This window comes from Zerene cesonia, chromosome 8 (assembly GCF_012273895.1).
Source record: "Zerene cesonia ecotype Mississippi chromosome 8, Zerene_cesonia_1.1, whole genome shotgun sequence".
Taxonomy (NCBI): domain Eukaryota; kingdom Metazoa; phylum Arthropoda; class Insecta; order Lepidoptera; family Pieridae; genus Zerene; species Zerene cesonia.
This window is the reverse complement of record NC_052109.1, coordinates 1,807,380-1,830,055: the sequence shown is the minus strand read 5'-3', so window position 1 is coordinate 1,830,055 and position 22,676 is coordinate 1,807,380. Positions and strand designations below refer to the sequence as shown.

General features: G+C 32.9%; 1 protein-coding gene across 1 annotated transcript; it reads left to right on the top strand.

The window, feature by feature from the left end:
- The first annotated feature begins 1,987 nt into the window (after window positions 1-1,987).
- LOC119828408 (zinc finger C2HC domain-containing protein 1C) lies at window positions 1,988-22,545 on the top strand. Its single transcript, XM_038350547.1, has 11 exons — window positions 1,988-2,342; window positions 14,856-15,011; window positions 15,479-15,700; window positions 17,000-17,083; window positions 17,404-17,555; window positions 17,794-17,884; window positions 18,363-18,413; window positions 18,825-18,845; window positions 19,081-19,323; window positions 20,389-20,551; window positions 20,894-22,545. The coding sequence occupies exons 1-11, from the start codon at window positions 2,304-2,306 to the stop codon at window positions 21,055-21,057; spliced, it is 1,386 nt and encodes a 461-aa protein (XP_038206475.1). The 5' UTR covers window positions 1,988-2,303; the 3' UTR covers window positions 21,058-22,545.
- The last annotated feature ends 131 nt before the right edge of the window (window positions 22,546-22,676 follow it).

Here is a 22,676-nt window from a genome sequence, read left to right as displayed (position 1 = left end):
CAATTCATATTATATTCCTTCTTAAAAATTTTAATGAAGCTGAGATCTACGAAAATGAGATGATTTTAGCGTGTCACTCATATATACTTCTTTATCGCATTATTTACGATTTTAAGAAATTTATGTGAAAAATTAATGTCTCTTATTGTGATTAAAAATGGATTTTGCACATTATGTTTAATGCGTTTTGTAATAAACCTTAATTTGTAAGTCGAAAAGCAATAAGGCCGGATTAAAAGTGTGGAAACAAACATAAATGGAAAACGTTATTGTCTAGATCCAACCTGTCTATAGATTATATACATCTGTCTTAATCTGTTTTCTGACAGTTTAATTTTTTAAAATATATTCTGTATTAACCGTCGCAATGTGCACTTTGTGAAATAAATGACAAATAAATCGCGTAGGTATGTAGCTAAGAAGTGTCACGTGTGTTCCAATCGGCATTATAGTGACGTTCACGTATTGAATGTTTGTATGTAACTTTTATAAAATAAATACCATACTGGTATACCTACCAGTTGTTTCATTTCTCCTTCACCCAGCCGTACTAATCATATTTCTTTTTCAAATGTCCTTACAATTTAGGTTGTAGCCTAGCGTGTTTGTTTGTTGTTGTAACTTTACATTTTGTTAATTTCTATAAAAAATTAAAACAAATAAATTTGCAGTTACAGTAAAAAATAAGAAGCATTGTTTCAACTTTTTAAGGAAAACGATTGTTTACCGTATTAATTCATACCACTTCACTTAACAATCAATCCCTCAGAGAAAATCTGTACGTTAGTACAAGTACCTACTTCAATTGGGTATATGTATTAAACATTATTAACGTAGTAACCTATTACTAATACTAGAGTTCATGCTAGAAACGAAGAGGTATTTGTTTTAATTAGAAATAAAACAAAATGACTACTACATTATATACAATATAATGTATTTTAAGTAGCGTAAACAGAAAATAAAACCTTCAAAAGTATTTGAAAAAAACGTTTTCATAATAAATCTGTCACAAAAATGTAGCGTATTAATTTCATCAACCCAACATTAAACGTACGTAGTGCATAAAACTTCAACAATAGTTTCTGCGGTTGAACAGTTCCCAATGGGCTGAAATTTACTGAATTTAGGAATTTATGCATAATTTTTTTATGCAGTTCAATTTATAAAAAAATATTTTTTAAACAGTAGGTAACGTTTCCATTATTCACATGCTTCCTTTAGCTTCATCTGTATGTTCGTATGTCGTAATCGACTCCTCAAGGTTCGGACAATACAATAATTTCACGAGTTAATTTTACGATTATTAACATTGCTTACATTATTCTGCTAGTTTTGTTCCTGAAAATATGAATATTATTTATTATTCGTTGTCCTTGCTATTATTATAATATAAATCGTCAATGGAAAACAAAATGAATACAAAGTCGTGAAATATACTGTGAGAAACCCCAGCTAGAGCCACATGTTGCAAATTTTACTACTTTTTCTTTTATCATCTTCCGCCGTTATTTTCAAATAACAATCTAGATAAGTAAGTATTTTAAGCAAGATTCGTAAAATTTATATAATGCTGTAAAACATAATTATACATCCGAATTAAAAAATAATGTTAGAGCTATTTATTATTATTTTAATTACGCTTTTATTAACAAAAAATACAATACATACATATTTAAAAGATATGTGAAATGATAAAAAATATCATAATACTAAATAATAAAAAGCATTAAATATGTATGATTAAAGAATTTAAATTTACACATTTCGATAAATTTACTTTGATCCCTTAATATACACATACTGTATTCTAGCATTACATAATTAAAGTGCCACGAAGTTATCAACTCAATTTGCTAAACTCGTTACAAAGCTCTTCATGACTTCAAGCATTGCATAAAATGCAGTTAAATTACTTATCCAGCGCTTGAATGTGGGCGGCTCAACCGCGCCATCTCTCGACGATTCGCTCCGTAAGCCCGACATAACAGCTGTGAGCCGACTGTCTGAGTCGCTTGGCGACCGCTGACTTGTTTAATCGGTGTCACGAGTGTGTTTCCTAAGCCATTTAAATAATAAAAAAAAAAAAACTTTATACTCTGCGCGCGTTCGAAATTAAAATATTGTCAAATCTCGGCGACATTTTATTCGTATTGTTCAAGTGTCAAAATTTGTAAATAAATGTGTTTTGATAAATCGCGTGTTATCGTTTTATTTGCGGAACATTATTTTTATTAAAGTTATACAATAACAATACAGTAAAGTTTTTCATAGGTGTGTTGATATTATAATAGAGGAGAGTCATGGAAAAAACTGGAGGCTCGCGGTTACTGCAAATGCAGGTGAGCTTTATAGTTTTGATTTTATAATTAAAAAATAACAATCAATTTTTGATAAAATTTAAACATGCTTAAAGAATAATATAATATGACTGTTGATATTGTTTAAAAATATAAAGCTCTACATTACAACTGGATCATTATGTATTGTAATAATTAATTGCTGGGTAATATTCGACACAAATGCAAAATAATATGTTACGTAGGTACCTACAAACCTAAAGTGCCTTCTGATAATATTGTTATCCTTGTTTACTTCAACAATTGGTTATACTAGTATACGATATATTGAGACAGTATACGTTCTTAGTTTTTGCGCAAATTGAACTACTTGAACGCTGTTTATAAATAAATTACTACATTTTAACAATAAGCAGTAATAAAAACTCTACATTTTACTACTTCTCTATCTCTATCTACTTTATACTTTAGTCAATTGTATATAAAAAATCATACTTCTCTTTAAAACAGGAGACTTTACTTAAAACTAAGTAGAATAAGTTTTGCTTTAAAAAATTAAAGATAACAACATTCAATGGAAATTCGTCATTATTATTTGCTCTATATCGCAAAATGTCAATTAATTTTAGTAACTACTCTATACTTATAATCACTCATTTACCTCAAGCCACTTCATAACTCCGAGTGAAGTTTAATTAAACTCTATAGACAAAACAAACATTCCAATATGAATCACGAACGGTTATTTTTTTAAACCGCAAAATTCGTTACAAGTTTCGCAAACCTTCTATCCTTTTCATACCGCAATATTCTCCCATCCGTTTGAAAGGAACGGAAGATGCAAACCGATTTATATACAAAGCATCTCGCGAACTGAACCTTGACCTCGGTCATTTCGTTCATTTATTTATTATTTACTCGTTCATTTGAACCGCATGGCGTGTAAAATAAGTATTTTTAATCGTCATTCCCAAAAACAAAGGAGGATCGCTATTCCACTGTATTTATCGATAACTCCGTGGATTTTCGAAAGATTGATTTGATTATGAGATTGTGTTTGATAGAAAAAAATTGTACGTAAATTCTTGAGATTGTGTTTGATAGAAAAAAAATGTACGTAAATAATAAACGTACAACTCTGCTTCATTTACATTTAAATTAATCTGATAATGAATAACTATACCATTATATTGCTTCTTAAATTTGTAGCCTGTACGTGCTGCAATCATAAAATCTAGTTGCTTTTCGTTTGCACATTTACATAAAATACGTACTTACTCGTTGCCGTTATTGCTGAGTCAAGAGAAAGGTTATTATCATTAGCCTTTTAATTTTCTCTATGATAGCGTTACAGATAATAACTTGAGCTCTAAATCCTCGAAGCCATATCTAGCTTTTTTCACAGCATCGGTCAAAGGTTGTTGAACCGAATAGGTAAGTAATCATCACAGTACTGTAACGTGTACATATGCGAAACTTATTCATTTCTACATTGATATTTATTCACGGCTAAATGAATATACTATATATATGAAATTGAAAAATAATTGTTAACCATTTTATCCTTTAGAGGACAAATATAAAAAAATCCATCCGGTTTATTTGTTCCAAATTTAAAAAGAATAAAGAAAATAACTCACAACTATAACACTCAACATTATATAAAAAACATAATACAATACAAATAATCAAAATTAATGGTCAAATGAAGGATAATAGTTCTGTATTCAACAATCTATACTTTACGCTTCACCTCAATCATGTCGGGTTTACATAAACATTAAACCTAACGGTCGATTCTATTCAAAAATACATAAATTATCCTATTTCAAAAATTTACAAAGTGCGACGAAGGAAACGGAAAGGCTAATGACCGTTAACTTACTGTACATTGTCGACAATGGTCTTTTGCAATTCAAAATATAATTCCGAGTTGCAACACTTAGAACAACAAAATTGCAAGGGTCCTGATCCTACCATATTCATTACTAGCTGCGCCCCGCGGTTTCATCCGCGTAAGTCCGTGTCCCGTAGGAATATCAGGATAAAAAGCCTTGCCTATATGTTATATATGTCCAGTTGTCCAGCTGTCTTCGTACCAAATTTAATTGCAATCGGTTCAGTAGCGTTGCGAAGTTTTGCGTGAAAGAGTAACAAACACACACATATCTTTACAAACTTTCGCATTTATAATATTATAGTAGGATTCCATATGGTAATTGTTCAATTAAATTACTGATATGTATATTTAACGTGTAGGCTTGTATCGAGGAAGTAATTCCTAACCTAAAATACGTTGGCTTGTTGGAAAAACTTGATAAGATTATCGTATCCTGATATGTTAACATTGTTTGAATGACATCAATCTTCATAGTTCCTATCAAGTTTATATACAGCTATTCTGATAAGTTAAAGTATCGATTTTTTTCGATTACTGCATTTGCATAGAACAACTACTGCCTTAATACGCCTTTATGCGTATACAGTAATAGAATTTTGAGCGCCCTATACGTGTACGACCGAACTCTATAAGCTATATAGCATGATCTCGTCAAAGATGTTTTCCAGACGTCTCGAGCGCTACAATAATTTGAAAATTAATCCATAAATAAAAAGTTACACAATTGTACGAAATGTATAAATGTTTACATCACAAGGGCGGAAACATTGGTAATAATATAATGGGGAGACGTGTCATCGTGTCACGTTGGCCCACTTCCACCGGTCGATAACTTGACAATGCTGCAATTCGGGTCACAGTATTGAAAATAACGGTTTAACCTCTATCGACGATTAATTCCAAAAGGGAATACAAAGGTAGACCGAGGGGCGGCATTTTTTAAACTGAAACTCTACTATGCATTCCTATGATAACTCCGCTTTCTTCTGATTCTGCTCATCTTACTATACCAGACCGAGAATAATGTTATTTTAAGAGATTGAAAAATCCTTCAAAATTTGTTAATTTTCATTAATTGGTCGTCTCTATATTAAATGCTAAAATATTATTATTTTATTAAAAGGATGAAATTAACCATAAGTCATTGTATTACTCCCTAACAATTACTCTAACCTATTATCCGCTATCATAATTACTAAACGTAAGATCGCCTGAAGCCTATATTATTAGTTATTACAATTTATTACTAAGTATAGCCTTGGCGATGGTTCGAGAAATAGTTTCTAATATAGCAAGTCCTGTTTAATTCCTAACCTGTATTTGATAGCACAAGATTAGATACTAGCAAGTCACTTGGCTCCTTAAAGATTTTACATGGTGATGTAGAAAGTTTTAAACAAATTTCCCTTATATTTTAAATATAGCCAGTTTTGGCAATATTCAACGTTATTACCCCAATTGAAATCAAGTTGTTGTTAAACGAAAATCGTCATATCGTGTTGAAATTGTGTATTGAGCTTTATACGATCGTGTCTTACGAGCATTATAATTTGTCATAAAGTTATTTAATCATACTGAGCTTACGAGGTGCGGTGGTGAGGTAACTATCATAAAAATATGACTTGTGTGAATGACCTTATTCGCGACGCTTATCGTATACACGCAAAAGTAAGCTACATTTCACAGTAAGTGATGTAATGGGCACAGTTTTAATAAGTAAAAATTTAAAAAGATGTAGATATGTGTATCAAAATTTCTATATTAGTGAAAATATACATAAATAATGATTATGCCGACTACGTTTTGACTTCTGCATCATAAATCTAAAACATAATAGTATATAAAAAGGTGAGCTTAAAAATGAGTGGTGTCTCTTGGCCTTTGTTTACATAAACATACATAAGTTATAAATATGTCTTATCCTCCCACAATTTATTTACAAAAATGATATTCGCCATATTCCCGCATAGTATAGTTGGATAAATGCAAAATGATATTCAAGTACTTGACCTAAATGCATTGATATCGATTTGTGTATAGTGAACCTGTGTGTGCTTCAATAGGCCTTTTGTAACTGTATCATTTTACGGCACTATGAAATCTGAACGACAGGGATAATGCAAACGTCGATGGAATTGAGGAAACATGGTTTATTACAAAATAATATCAATATTATCACTCTTATGGAATGGAATATTCCTTACTGTTCAAGTTATAAACTGCCCTAGCTTCTCTGATATTTTCCGTTTTTAAGAAATACTCTTCAATACATATTATTATTTACAACGACCAAAAGAAAACCTCCATAACGAAACTCGAACACGTCCCAACATAAATCAAGCGATGTTTTTTTTATGTCATTGTATTTTAAAGGTAAAAGGTTATAAAACATCGCGAACGTCTATACAAAAATACCCTTGTATCTATAAGTGGTGGTACGTGGGAGCTATCTGATCTGGTTTTTACGATAACTGCTTAAAATTGCAACAACCGCCTACGTATTTCTTCGAGTTCCTTAAACAAAAGTATTTTATTATTTAACAGATTATGCAATGCCGTAAGTCTTCTTTCGAAGGCACTGAAAATATAATAATTACCGTTTTTTCAATTCTTCAGCATATTAAGTATTTGCAATTGTTAAAGCAAATTATAATTGTGTTGCAGCTGTGTTTAGATATATTGTTTGCCTTCCTTCTATGTAATTACCATATTATCAATATTATAAGATTTTTTTTATTTATTTTCTCAAAATTAATTTATTGCTATAATTGAAACTCTGTGTTTGAATAATGGTTTAATCCTTTAAGTCTTTGCTTTTGATACTTCCAAAATAATTTGAAAAACATTAGTGGGAACAACCCAAGAACTTAATGGGAATATAATGTCATTGATGGGAGTATACTTAAATCTAACCATATGAAAAACTATAATGACAAATAAGCCGCACATAATATAATCTCAGTCCTCTGGTCCATTTCAAGCAAAATTCTCATTGCTAAATCACTGAGCAACCGTTCACTTATCAGTCATGGCGAATCAGCGTGTCAATAGCATTGCACTACAGCGGCCGTGCCCTTAGTAAGGTCCTGGATATGTGCAATCGATGAAACAATAGAAATATCAAAACAAAAGCGTTATTATTACAGCAGATATATGCAGTACACACAAAGTACCGAGGCGGAAAGTGCGAGCCGTTCTGACTAATCGAGGAATGCGCCGTAATGGACACTTGAGTCAATAATGTTCCAAGTGAAGTAGAGTCGACTTAATTTATATTATCTTGAAAGTGTTCATTACTTATCCGGCCTTATCGTGTGCTGTTGGCCCAGCTTTATGAGTTTCCTAGCACATATTACAAAAGGATATTAATGAGGTTAACTTGCGAGACGCATAACCGGTGTCAGTGTTATCTCTCTACAAAATATTATCTGGATGAAACGAGATTGCAATTGAAACCCTCAACATTTCATAATATCACTTTGGTATTATAGGTGCCAATTACTCAATTCATCGAGCTAAAATGATGGATATAAATTGAAAAACATATTCGCCTTTCAGAGCAGCCAGTTCGAACGGCGTTTATGTTTTAAAAGGTTTTATTGTATCCGCTGCTCTATGCTTTTCATTAGTAAGTATAAAAGGAATGCAGTAACACGCGTGATATAGTGAACTACATAGTTACTTAAATGGATGAAGTATATACTGCATTATCACACAATCTTTGAACAGATGTTCCGATGACGTATTTATCAGTAGTGATCAAAATGATTTACATATTAGTAAATTTTTATTTTAATTTTTAAGAATCACAAAGAGCGTGACATTATATTTAAATCAAGTTCGACATAATTATGTGTACATGTGCGTTAAAATAATTACATTAAAAAAAAAGTCAAAATGTGGATATAAATGCGTTATTTTATAATCGCATATATATAAGTTATATACCATGGTATTCCTCATTCCAATTTTCTACCGAAGTCCTTCAAAACTGAGCTTAAATCAAGTAATAGCCTATCTCCTGCCTCCTCGAAAGACCTCATTTCCTTTCCTGCCTAATTTCCTTTTCTTTTCTTTCACAGATAGAAAGAACAAAGCGAATGGTAAGGTTATATTGTGACACAATTACAATAACAACAGATGCAAGCAAAAAATATATGAGCATATGAAATTATGCAACAAATTGAAGACAAGTATCATACTGGAAAATAGCTAAGTAATTTTGGAAAACGTTGCATCAATAACCTTATTATCAAGTTTCAGCTCAAATTTTATACTTTACAGTAATTATATTGCATACACTTCTATTATCGCGATTATCGTCAAACTATATGGTTACTACCAAAATCTCTCGAAATTTAACAAGCAAATTTCTATAAATCTCTCTAAATTACCACAATAATGTTTATTTTTTTACATCTTGTCAGTGAAATATATTGAGCTCGTTATTCAATCGCGGCAAATTGATATAAAACAGTTCAATACTGAAATGACCAATTAAGGTCCACCAATGTAATTGACGAAGCGGTATTACTTTACTTGACACTATTCATTATTTATACATTGACCTCACATGAGGAATATTTAATTATAGTGTATGAGGTACAAATTAAGACATAATGAAACCTTTATTTGCTATTTTTTAAGTATAACTGGCCAAAAGTGAAATCATAATTTGTGTGAACTTTAGTGAAGTCTTTATATAAAAAGTATAACCCTATGCTGACACTAGAGGATAGTCATCTATCATTCCTTCAAAATTATGGGCCTTACTGCTTTCAGCATTGTCTGAAAGAAAACTCATCTAACTAAACCTCGTCAATTCCATGCTCATAGTAGATACATGACGCGTATTTTTTGCTTAATTTCCTGTATGAATAGAAATCGCGTTTCAAGCGTCCATATATTAAATTTTGAAAACACGGTTAAATGGCACGATATACAGCGTTATCTGGGTTCTCTTCATTATATTTTTAAACACGTGAACAATGGCATATTTTATATCGTAGGTAGGCAAATAAATATCCCGACTTAGTCGATGTGAACCCATTATGTTATTTGAAACTTTATTTAATACTTTTATTGATAAGTTTATATTATGCAAGCACAAATACATCACAATGACTGCTCAATACGTCCAGTCAAAAGGTATTCATTACAAGATCCTTCGACCATCCTAGCTCTCCTGTCCTTGGGAAAGCGAACGAGTCGTTGAATCATCCGCCATCTTAATGACGTCAATAACGCGTAAACCGTGACCAAGTGAGGGTCCATAGACAGTGGACACCTCATACATTGTGACGATAATTTGATACTTTGTTGGGGGAAGGTCAACTTCTTCGTAAACAGAATTTGCTTTTGTTGTAACATCGTAGTAATGCTATTCTATACTTTTAATACTTATCCTACCGACAATCATTTAGTAAGAAAAAACTTAAAAGTGCATAATTAATTGAGCTAAATGAAACAATTCGTTGCAGCTTTTACTTTTCGGTAATCTGAAATGGAAAGTACTTGCAAGTCAGAACAATAATAATTATATATGCCACTAAGTCGACATACGGAAGCCACATTTAATGTTGGCGTACAATGAGACCAAATTAACGAAAGTGCTTACGTCACAAACGCCCAATAAGGAAGCTATCATGAGTCAATAGTCTCGTTGAGTGAACATTTATGGATTCGCATCCAGCTACGTAGGCGAACAATATACCTTAGATCATTAACATAAAGTTCATCTCGCATTGCTCAGTTAGCTCAGCGATGCCAAAGGCCAAGATTTCCAAGCATAATATTGGAAAGTTAGAAAGTAAGGACTGCACCGTTGAAATATTTATTCGATGCGAAATTTAAACAGCGAGTGCAGTAAGATTTCATGAAATGTACGATTTATTTTTAAAGTTTATATTTCAAAATTCTTGTTGCGCGGGTTTGTTATGAAATGTGGATAAGGACCCAATTATATTTTCAATATATATGTACTACATTATACGTAGATTGTAGGTGTATAATTTGGCTTGGCGTTTTGCTTTGAAACTTGTATAAAGGTGGGGAAAACATTTTATATTATTTTTGGTCATTCGTTGGAGGATCCTATTCTGTCATTTAATATTGAATATGTAAAAGAACTACAATGAGTGCCCGTATCATTAATATTATTCATTCTTTCATTTATGTGTGAAATTAACAGCTGTCATCACATTATACTTCCTTACAAAAAGTTCTTAATCTTGTGGCGTTACAATTAATACACTAAGAAATAACATTAAGCCTTGTCAATTCGTGAAAAAAATCATCTTAATATTATTGTACTTACATGAGAAACACGATAACTCCATCAAGTTCCCATTAGGGGAGCGTACGTTTATTTAATCGATCCATTGTCAATCCACAAGAAACAAGCAATTTGTCCCATCATTGTTTACTTTCAATATAGCTCATATTGCAAATCTCGAATGTTTCTTTAAATTCAACCTTAACACTGCTGCATAAGTCTTATTTTGATATGTTGCGAATGTTACGTATACTCACTTGCAAAATATAAAAGATCTCGCAATAACAGGGTCAAGTTAACGGTAAGTCACTCGCAGGTCATGGTTTATTAATGGCGTGACATTGGTTGCCACGTGCTCGGTTGCATAGGAACGGAAAAACAAACAAAACTTTGAACCATAAGTTCTGAAACTTGTTCAATTCATTCAGTATGTCTTGGATGTTTATTTGGAAATCAGGTTGATTCTAAAATAGTGTCAGTTTTTTTATCATTATGTAATAATTTGGATATTGAATAAAGAACCATTTTTTAGAAACTAACTTACTTTCTTGCAAAATTTTCTTTCCTTGTCAAATTAAGTTTTAACAAAATAAAGTTATGGAAACACATTACTCGAGATCCTTGGATCATGTTAACTGGTGGAACCCGGAACATTGGAAGTCACGTCGCCTCAAAACCATGTCTTCTTCGTCCTTAGATATTGCTGATCCTTCGGAAATTAGAAATGGTTGGCTCACTTTAGTGGATTCAAAGGTGAGATTAGTAAATAGTAATACCTTAGAATTTAAATTTTCTTCATAAATGTCGGTAGGTGTATAAACTTGTTATTTTAGCAATATTTGTTTAGTAAAGGAGAATTTCTCATACAGTCTGCGATCTTCAAAAATCTTGGAAACAAAATTTTTGGTTGGTATAAGTATTTAAAGAACTTGTACAGTTACCCCAATATGTTTTTCTACACATCGCAGCGACCAAAGATGCCATGTTAAGTTAGTCAGCGAACGTAGGCGATCGTGTGTTACATCACACGCTTAGCATACGACCTCGTGAGTCACGCTCGCGATGTTGAATACGAAACTAGTTTGCAAATTGTGACCAATGGTGTTGAAGTCACTTCGCAGAAACTTTAATGCACTTGCGATCTGGCATCCAGCGTAAGCGTGTCAGATAGAGCGGTAGTGTTCCCATCCTCCTTACTAAATTGAATTATATTACAAACTAGCTGCACCCGGCAAACGCTGTTCTGCCTTACTCTTATCCTTTAGGGGTATGAAAAATAGATGTTGGCCGATTCTCACACATACCCAATACGCATACAAAATTTCATAAGAATCGGTCCAGCCGTTTCGGAGGAGTTTGGCAACGAAAACTGTGACACGAGAATTTTATATATTAGATATACACGTCGTTTAAAAACTAATGTAAAAACCTAAGTTATTGTACAAATGAAAAAAAATTAAAGAATAAATTCAGAAAACTCAAGCGGATCGTTGTTTCTAAAATATATGATTAATTCGGATAAAACATTTCGGAATTAGCATTTGAATACATACTTCTAGAGAAATGAAATATATTCTGTTACATAATGATGATAATATCACTGCATTATCAAAATTGCGATAACATTAAAGATTCAAGTGAGACTCGTTTCTATCTGCAGTAAGGTCGTTGACAGACGATGAGTCAGACACAACTAAGTGTGAGCTTCCCATATATGGAAGTTTTGTTCACGAGACCGCTCGCCTTGACGTATATAATATGGAAATTAATTATATTACAATTATAGGTGTCTAAACAAACATGCAAAATAATGCTGTAATTTTAAGGTAATATATTAAAAGGCACAAACACAGAGCTCTCCTGGCCTCTGTAGAATCATTCAGATACCGTTGGTCTTGAAAATTGAATGAAATGAGAGTTTATAATGATTTAGATTCTAAAAAAATGTGTTAAAAATATGCACCATCTTTAGATACTTTTTATAATTTGCTTTATAATAATTAAGTACTTCTCCCCCGTACCCGGTCAAGTGCAAAGTGTTCGAAACGTCGGATTAAATAATATATTGAATTGATCGCATTTAATATCCGTTAAAAATTCTTTAATTTCAAAATTTATTACTTGTTATAATGAAAATTTATAACTTTTAATTAATGTAATCTGTCAAGGTCGATATGAATAAGTAAGTCTAATTAAAAATTTAATCGATGATTGCAAATGACCTTGTAATGTTTATAAATATCATATCACATCGATTGTCCACCTACGATGTTTCAGACAACTTATTTGAATAGCAATATCCTTTTATAGTTTTAGATATAAGCAGTTAATATTTATCAATATATTTCTTATAACAGAAAAACAAATTTCTTTTCTTAATTGACTCTAAAAACACAAAAACAAAAATATAAAATAGACTGCATATTTACAAAACCAATATTTAAAACGTTTAAATATGCATCGTGAACATTAAAGATACGTAGAAATAACATAATTTTTCGTTGATTTTTCTTTGACAGGGTTTCAGCATCCTTGGCCTGTCAAAGGTTTCATGCATCCTTATATTTCCAAGGCCTTTAATAAATAAGGATACTTCCTTAATGAATTTAAATGATATTGCTATGTAATTTATACTCGGGGCCTGTCGTTGTCTAAATAGCAATGTACACTAACGAATCAGCCCTTGGCACGCTAATTAAACGCCAAGTAAACGCAATAATTGAATCCAATCAATGTCTGTGGACCAACTGACCGTTGTGACGGTGTTAATTAGGCATACAACCTGATTGCGTAACGAGCTGACGGCGCGTAACAATGTCACCGCGTAATGAATGCTAATGTTGGGATTCCACACTATTTATAGGAAGGGTGAAATCTGTTCCTCTGAGAATATGTTGGTGTGATGCATGCGTCAATGCAATTGGCGTGAATTAATAATTACATACCTATGTTAAAAGCATATGTTTATTGATTGAATCTGTGCATGGATATTTTAATTATCGACTCTTAAAATGTAATATATCTTCGGGTAATACAAATACGTGTACCAACATATTAAATAGGGCGTAGACTTACCAGCGTGTCTTAAATTTCATCGTCACTGAAATTTCTGTTCTCTAGAGTGTGAAGGTGAAATGTGAACTATAAATTATAATGTATAAGAACAAAAACAATAAACTTAAATAACCGTACAATTATTCAGAATCTAACCTTCGAAAGTGTAGCGCGGAAATTATGTAAATAACAATAAAGGAAGGCGGTGAGCAGGTTTGTGATGCGTAGGAGTCGACCTCCTGTTCTGTCAAGCGTATCCTATTACGATTAGTGGTGTTTCGTTTTAAAATATTAACCTTAACAAATATTGCATTACTACATAATATAAACAGGTCGCTTTCTCTAGCTGTCTCTATGTCCCTATATATGCTTAAATCTTTAAAACTATACAACGGATTTTGATTTTTTTATGTATAAAGTGATTTAAGATTAAGGTTTAATGAGGTATGTATTTAGTTAGGTTTTTATTAATTTAGGTATGTATAATAATATTTATTAAACTACTCCGAATTTAACCGGTGCGAAGCCGCGAGAAAATGATAGTTCCCTATAATATACTCCTTTACAAAAATACGAGTGAAAATTTTTAGACTATTGAAGTTGATAAATTATTCACTCAAAATTCTACAAAGACTTAAGTTCCGTTATTGTATCTAATACTTCAAAGAATAGGCTTTTAAACAATTTGAATCGTAACCTTTTTTAATATAAGTATACAATAGCGATACGACCTTGTTTTCTTTTAAAAAGTAGAACTAGCCTATAAGACACTTAAAGAATTTTCTCGCAACACAAAAACATTAGTATCAAATTAATAAATATGTTATTTTGTATCATGAAACTATCCACTTCTATTTAAACTATTTTTCGATCACTTGGTCACACTTATATATCGATGCTAAATATACTAATTGTCATTGTCATTAACTATTTATACATTAATAATAATTATTATCACTTACCTCATTCTGGAAATATTAAACTAATACCGCTTATCACACTTCAATAACTCGACAATAAATGTACTTCGTTAAAATAAATTATCGAAGGGAGATATCCATTAGCTCATAGGTTACACATAAGTGTTCGTATAATAGTATCATGTGATCGGATTTTATTCCCTTATACCAAATGGCTTTTGTTCACCGTTTATATTATATTATTATATTTGATATTGTCATATTTTTCTCAATCCCAAAAAAAAAATTAGGAAGTTTCATAATAGTTTATATAACCATAACTAACCACATTAATTAACAACAAATTCATCATACTTGAAAGTCTATTTCTCAACCGTATAATAATAAAAAGGTTTCTCTCTCGATAGGCGCGGTTCCAGCAGAAGCAGTTACAAGAGAAGGAGTTGAAGATCGCATCGCTATACGAGGCGCAGCAGGCCAGAGCCCTGGATAGAGTCAGACATTCCCCCAGTAACGGCAATGTCACAACCCCAAGCCCACCCATGCCGCATCAACCCGGAAAGGTAACATTGCTTGTGTTTCCGTATAGGATATTCATCTATAGATCTGTCCAAATCACTCAAACATTTCTAACAATATAATCAAAAAATCGTTTTAGTGTGCAATGACTCTGCGTCTTATTTTGAGAATTGAATTGATAACTAACAAATTCATAGCTTGTAAGATCCTTTGACATAAAAAGATACTATCCTTAATTCTTTTGCACCAATACTCAAACAACGATGTATTGCTAGTAATATAATGATAATGTGGGAGCTTTCCAACCACGGCCTCGCCCACGTGGTCAAAAGTAATATGATTGTTCACAGTCCATAGCGATAGACTGAAGCCTCTGTGACTCGGACGGGGAGACAAGCAAACAAGCATACACTCGCATTTGTGAGAAGACATCCTTATAAATGTCAAATTCTCTTTCGATGCTCAGCCAACACGCAACACCCACTCCACGTACAAGCAATATAACTTTCAGGTGCGTCAAATGTTCGAAGAGCGTCGTACAAAAGCAGGCATCGACAAGAGCTACCCGCTTCAACCGATACAAAACACGGAGCGGGCACAGCCCAGGAAGGCTCTGCCAAATGGCTACACTAAAGTTAGCAACACTACGACGAAGGCCACGCTGGAAAAAAAGACGTCAATTCGAGCCCAGAATACTGTTAGCTCACACAGCGTCAGGAAACAAATAACCCAGGTATGTATGTTTTTCTTCGTGACATATATTTCTTTAATTTTTCACCATTTGCAAACGTATTACATTTCTGCAATAGTAAACAAAATTCTAATAACTTGTATTTATATAAAGCTAGACAAGTTGTACTTGATGTCAATATTAGGCCATTTAATTGTAATTTGCTCTTGAGTTATTTGTCCATTGAAGAGTCACAATGAGGGTTACGTTTCTAAGAGGACCGAAGAACTCGGTCAACTTCGGAGCGCTATAAATCGTCATTTAAAGTATTGACATTTTACGGTAAAAAATAATAGCAACGGAGTTGCAGATATTTCAGTTTACAATTCATTTAAAATAATGTCTTGCGAAAGTATTTGTAGGATTACTAGTTTAAGAGATAAAACATTGAGCAAGGTAACAAAAACTTGAAGATAAGCTTCTACCACCTACACATCCTTTAAAAAAATTGCGTCCTCCGAGAAACGCATCCCGAGACCTTACAGATGTAATATTTCAATTGACTATTTACAAATTTCGTCTTTCAAACTGTTGTTCTAATATATAACAGTAGGTACTTTTCTCGTCTATATGAATGATGTCTTATAATAACAACTATTGCGGTAATATTGACAATGGTATCTACGTCAAGTTTGCCTTAAATCAAAGTCGACGGTGCGGTTAACCGCCTACACGAGTGAAGTAGGTGCTCATCTATCGCACTATGTAAAACAATACGGTGAATACTAAAACAATTAATTAGTCGTGTTCTGGAATATTCGTATTCTTAAAATTTTGTATTTTTTGTTCTAAATGATAGATTGCAATTTATGAAATCCTTTAGAAGACCTAAATGATTTTATAAGCACACAAAATATGAATTTTATAGCACTCGTGGGTATGGGAGCTGCAAGACATTTAATTTTACAAGGATAATAAATACCGTGGATTAAAATATTTTCTTTAAATCTTCATATGTTTAAAGACGGAACGAATTAAATAACTTTTTTTTGGACAATGGTCTTAACTTTGCAGCTTAAGCTTAATAAGCTTAATCCTTCATTTGGCACTTCCAAAAAATAATGTTTCTGGTTAAATCGATTTACATGCAATTACATAGAGTTAAATTAAACACGAGATGTAATCGACAGATGTTTGTAGAAATGTACCTACATAATCATTAGATATATAGACAGTGGTATAGGCCAATGGATACATAGGCAAATTAATCGATGTCTGTGTTGTTATCGATCTTATTAGTATTATTAAGTCTATATTGAGGAACTTGATTGTTTCAGTATATATTAATAACGACCTTTGCAGGTACACAAAGTGAACAGCATTGTAAATGGATCGGGCGATCTCAACCACAACCACGAACTGGATCTCAATGCTGTCAAAACATTGGTACGGTTTAATTGTTTGACATTCGATATTTATTTGTTGATCACAATAGACTTTGATTTAGAAATTAATATAAAAATGTACTAATTTCATACTAAACGGTGTTTTGTTTGAAAATAAATTAGTGAAAAGAAAAGCAAAAGAAAATAAAATAGAGATTTCTTGCCATTTACACATAAAGAGTATTTTTATTTACTGCCCAATACTACCACTAAAAGTGCTACGCGATAGCTCCAAGCGATCTAAAAGAACTTATTCGTGTCTAAAAAACATACATTTTAGTGACTATAAATACATATACACTAAATATATTTACACTTCAGTCAAAAAGCAACGGCAGAGAGATCAGTTCGGTGGACGAGCTAGATCGCGTGGACAATAACTACATGTTGGAGAACGAGACGTTTCCAGAGGCCCTGGCGCCCGTCACGCCGCGCTCTCCGGAGCCGGAGGAGCTTAAGAGACTGGTTAAACGGTATGTTTGTTTGTTTGTTTGACTTGGAATAGTTTCAGATATTTTCTATGAGGTGAGTTTCTATCTCTATAGGATCAAGTATTTTGTTGTAAGCTTTCTTTTTTGTCTTCTTTAATAGTTGGTATCTTTAATGTAGATATAATATATTCGATATAACTGTAAATAACTGAAGTTCTGTTATAAATAGATAAATGATAATATGTATTTAATTCCTATTCATGGAGTAATTTCTTCATAGAAATCCCCCGCCACAACCTATACCTACGACCAAGGCTACAAAACCCGTAGCAAAACCAGCAGTGCCAAAGAAAGTATCCAATGAAAATGTGGTAAGTAGTGCATAATTATATATAATAATAAGTGGTAGTGCATAATTAATAAATTGCTTAAAGACCGATAATTTGTAACAAGTTATTAAGCAGTACTGCAAAGAGCCCAGCCTTTAGTTTAATACATAGACCAATATATTTCCTTTTTTTAGATAATTTAAGTTTCATACGATTTTATTTCTGATTTCATTTTTAGCTTGAAATGAATATAAAAAATATAAATAATTTAATATTAAAATATTTTTTATGAATATAATTTAATATTAAAATATTTTTTATGCTCTTTGCTATGACAAACTCATTTAATCATAAAACATTAATATTTTTTTAATTTTTTTATGTGTCATTCCAAATTCGAAAGTGACACACATTTCATTCACACAATTCAATCCACGATGTCAAACAAGCTTTGTAAAATTTAAATTTAAAAGTGCAAATATTAGACAGTGGTTGCAAATTAATGGGGTAAATTGAACAGGTGGCGGAGAACACCAGTAAACCCCGAGGGGTCATGCAGCGAGTAAACCCTGTAAGTATAATAAATATATAATAGTTATTTTCGCGCTAAAATCACGATTTCAAGGCTAAAATTTCTGAATTAAGTAGATAATATTCTTAATTCGAAAATACTGCCCCCTTTTACATTTTAGATGGAACTGAAGTAAAATTTTCAGGGTTCCCCAAAAAAGGATAGGTATTATTTAACTGACGTTCTTAAAGACGAAAGCGGTTTCTAATCGAATTTTTATTTTTCTCTATGTAATTAACAATTTTTTTGGTATTCATAATAAGTTCTCTCATATATCGAGTAAAATCATTGTTTATATGTAGATGACTGTTTTCTTAGAATCTGTATGTGTTGAAAATTTTTAACTATACGGGCAAGAGAAAGGTCTTTCGCTTCGATTGACTATTTTTTTTGTTTGTTTTTTTTTTTCAGGTGCCAAGAAGAACGCCCGTGGTATGTGTTTTTTTTATTATTTGAAAAAATTATGTCTTGTGACCTTATTCTGAGTTTGCTAGTTATTATATACGTAATTAGATCCTTAAGTAAACTGTTCACGAATGAAAATTATGTCTACTTATAAAATATACTTATTAATTGGATTATAATAAATATAAAAAATATAGCTACATATATCGGAAGCATCTACTGTATCTACAAACTGGATCCAAATTTTGTATCCACACGCTAGAGTCCACAAGCGTCCAGCGGCCCGAAGGTGCGCACGGGGTCCGGGGCCCGCGCCGGCGCGGCGGGTGCGGCGGGGGCGCGGGGGTCGGGAGGCGCGGGGGGCGCGGCGGGTGCGGCGGGGGACGCGTGCGCGGTGTGCGGGCGCCGCTTCGCGCCCGACCGGCTCGCCAAGCACCAGGAGATCTGCCGCAAGACGCACGCGAAGCGACGCAAGCCGTTCGACGTGATCAAGCACCGTCTCGCGGTGAGTGACACTCGGCACCAGACACACTGCACACTGCACGTTGACACTCTCAAAACTTGTATACCTGCCTACTGATACTGCACATTTACTACCGTCCACACTGACCAAGTCGCACACTGCTCAGTGCCCAGACTGTATAAAGGGGGACACGCATCTGTCCGTTGATCTCACACTATGAGGGGGGCATGACAAGCAGAACTGTATAGTTTGTCTGTTTAAATACACTTTCAGTGAAATGGGTATTGTGGAATAAATAATTCGCCTGTTTCGTTACATTCAGTTAACCGGGGTATTGTCAACTGAATGGATAGGTTTTTTAGATATATAGCGAGTAACAGGACAGTGTTCGTTGATGAATTCGACTATCTACAGTTAACTCTTATTTTTAACTCATCAGTCATACATTTTAACAGTTCAGTATCACGCTTTATGTGACTGGTTAACCGACTATCTTATCGAAAGAAAATTCTCCACACATGGCCGGGACACCAATTATAAAAATTCCATTCTCTAATAATACACAAAGCTATTTAAACAACATCTACTATTTCAGATTAATGTCATATCAAAGTACATATATTTATTCAATTTTCACGCATTACTGGAACAGGGTAGCGATGCAGATAATTATAAGGCAAGCATAAATTACCCTAAAAACAATTCAATTGGGCAACCAAATTGTCATTCATCTTATCAATTAAGTCAATTTAAACAAAACGAATCACGCTCCCGCAGTAGCCTAACTTTAGAGTGAGAAGTCGTCAAAATCTTTGTCAAAGTCACGACAAAGATTACCATTCCCATGAGTATAACATACTTATAAAAAGGAACATAAGTGACTTTGTAAATCTTCAGAAATTAGTGTTATTATTTATTAAAATATACACACACGTGAATAAAGTACATTTATTGGACTGCAAATAAGTCACGTTGTAGATGTTCTGCAATTCCTCATTAGTGAAATAAATTAATCCAAATCATAATACTATTTGAATCTCCCGCAATAGTCACGCTAATGCGTTAATCTAATGGCGATCATTCTACAATATTATTGGTACATGACAGGGCACAGAAGCCGAGCCGTTTATTGGCAAGCTACGCAAGGGCGCCAGCACATCGTCGAGCAAAGTGAGCAAGTCACTCAACAACAACTGGCGGCAGAAGCACGAAGAGTTCATACAGGCGATACGCGCCGCCAAACAGGTGCAGGCGCATCTCAACGCTGGTGGTGAGTTGGCGCTTTGTATAGCCGAATATGTATTTATACTAGCTGTTCGCCCCGGCTTTACCTAACCAGACAAAGCTAAAAGCGTAAAAAGCCTATATTATTAGGTAAAGATATAGGTACCTTTTAATTGGTAAAATAATTTTTAATCGATCGAATAATTATTGTGTGAAATCTTACCTTAGAAATTCTTTATGATATAGGTAATTATAAATTTAGTAGACTAAGATTTTTTTTTTTCATTTTCCATATTAAATAAGTTTGATATAATCATGAACACCATCAATTAGTAGTATTGTAGTATTTAAAAATATGAACGTTAAGCGATTATTGTATCCCTTGCAGGTAAGCTAAGCGATCTCCCCCCACCACCTCCCTCTGAAAACCCGGACTACGTACAGTGTCCGCATTGCAACCGCCGCTTCAACCAAGCGGCCGCCGAGCGACATATACCCAAATGTGCCAGCTTTCAGTTTAACAAGCCCAAACCAGCTGCTAAGCGTAGATAACCGACTGGACAACAGGCGAATTCACGACAACCGACCAGTACATGTGACACGGCATCAACAGTACATGTGACGCGGCATACAGAGCACGGCAACGACATTACTTGTCACACGGCATACAGTACATGTAACACTGCATACATTACTTGTGATACGGCATACAGTACTTGTAACACGGGGAACAGTGCATGTGATACGATAAGAATATATACTGTGATACCTTGTGGCGGTTATGCAATAAACCAAAGTTTGGTCAAAAGTTAGTTGTCGAATCCGAGTTAAATTCTTTAGTAGATATAAATTTAAAAAATTAATTCTGTGACATTAAACTTTGATCGATTTAAAAAGTTTATGTGTATTAAATAATTGATAGCATTTATAACGAAACCTTTATATTATTAACTATCAATATAATTAGCTACACATATATTAACTTTGCAAAGTTTTAAAACAAATTTAACAGTGAATAAAGACGTGTCAAAAAGTAATTTTAATATAGTTACTTAGATTTTTTTTTTTTCAATTTGTCATTGTTACTTTTAATCGTAGAATGTTAACGGGACTAAGCATTTTCTATAGTATTTAGAAAAATGAGATATATTATTTATTTGGGTCCAATTTGCGTAAAGAATACAACGAATGTGTGTAGGTATTTATATACTTCATATAGGTATTGTGATAATAGATCGCTCATGAAGTGATGTAACGCGTTCAAAATTGATATTTTAGAAAATTATTGACATAATGACGAAAATTGGTTATGTCTGACATAATAATAACCTTTGAAAAATCGATTCCATTTATATACCTGGAGCTGATGATACACGTTATTTTCACGATTGCTCTATTCTACTTGGTGAAATCTTTTTATGATATAATTAGTCCGAATCCACATTAAAATGAAGAAAGTGAAAGTTAAGGATAGTAAAAATTTCGAGTGCGGCACTTGCTTTCAAAACTTCATACAACGCTTACTGTTGGCAATCGTACTCTATTATATTATATGGATGTCGATTGTTTTCCTGTATTACGTTGCGTGCGTTTTTCGAGACTTGCTCGATTGTACGATATGCAAAAAGTAAACCTGGTCATTTAACCTATCTCATTATGTAATAAAGGTTGTAACACATTTTATGCTGTGATTGAATCTCTATCCCAGATTTCTAACATCTAATAGCTACATTTTCAAAAAATAAATAAGGCTGTCGAGTCAAATAACCCGTTTTATACTCTATCAAATTGTAACATAATATGCAAATAATAGCAAAGAACAGATAACGCTTTGTTTTATTTTTAGCTAGATTAAGCGGACATTCCGACTGTAATGATTCCACAACATGGATAATCCGACAATAGAAATGAATTTAGGACATAGTTTTGTTAATTCAACATTTTATTCGATTACATTTTAAAGTTTAAGGATGATTGTACAAGATACGCTTTTAAAAATGTTAACTATGCGAATATTAATTTTTTTTAAATATATGGATTTTATATTAAATTTGCGGTTTCATTTTCTTTTTCCGAAAAAGCATGACTACTGAGAATTGGTATTAAATAATTAAATAATATTAATATATTAGCATTCGAACTGTCTATGCAAAGGACTGAATAGAAAAGAA

What these genes read in the sequence shown, in the direction of transcription:
- LOC119828408 (XM_038350547.1), top strand. Translation starts at nt 2,304, where the DNA reads ATGGAAAAAACTGGAGGCTCGCGGTTACTGCAAATGCAG. An exon ending in TGATCAAGCACCGTCTCGCG is followed by an intron (nt 19,324 to 20,388) that starts GTGAGTGACACT and finishes GGTACATGACAG; the next exon opens with GGCACAGAAGCCGAGCCGTT. An exon ending in GGCGCATCTCAACGCTGGTG is followed by an intron (nt 20,552 to 20,893) that starts GTGAGTTGGCGC and finishes TATCCCTTGCAG; the next exon opens with GTAAGCTAAGCGATCTCCCC.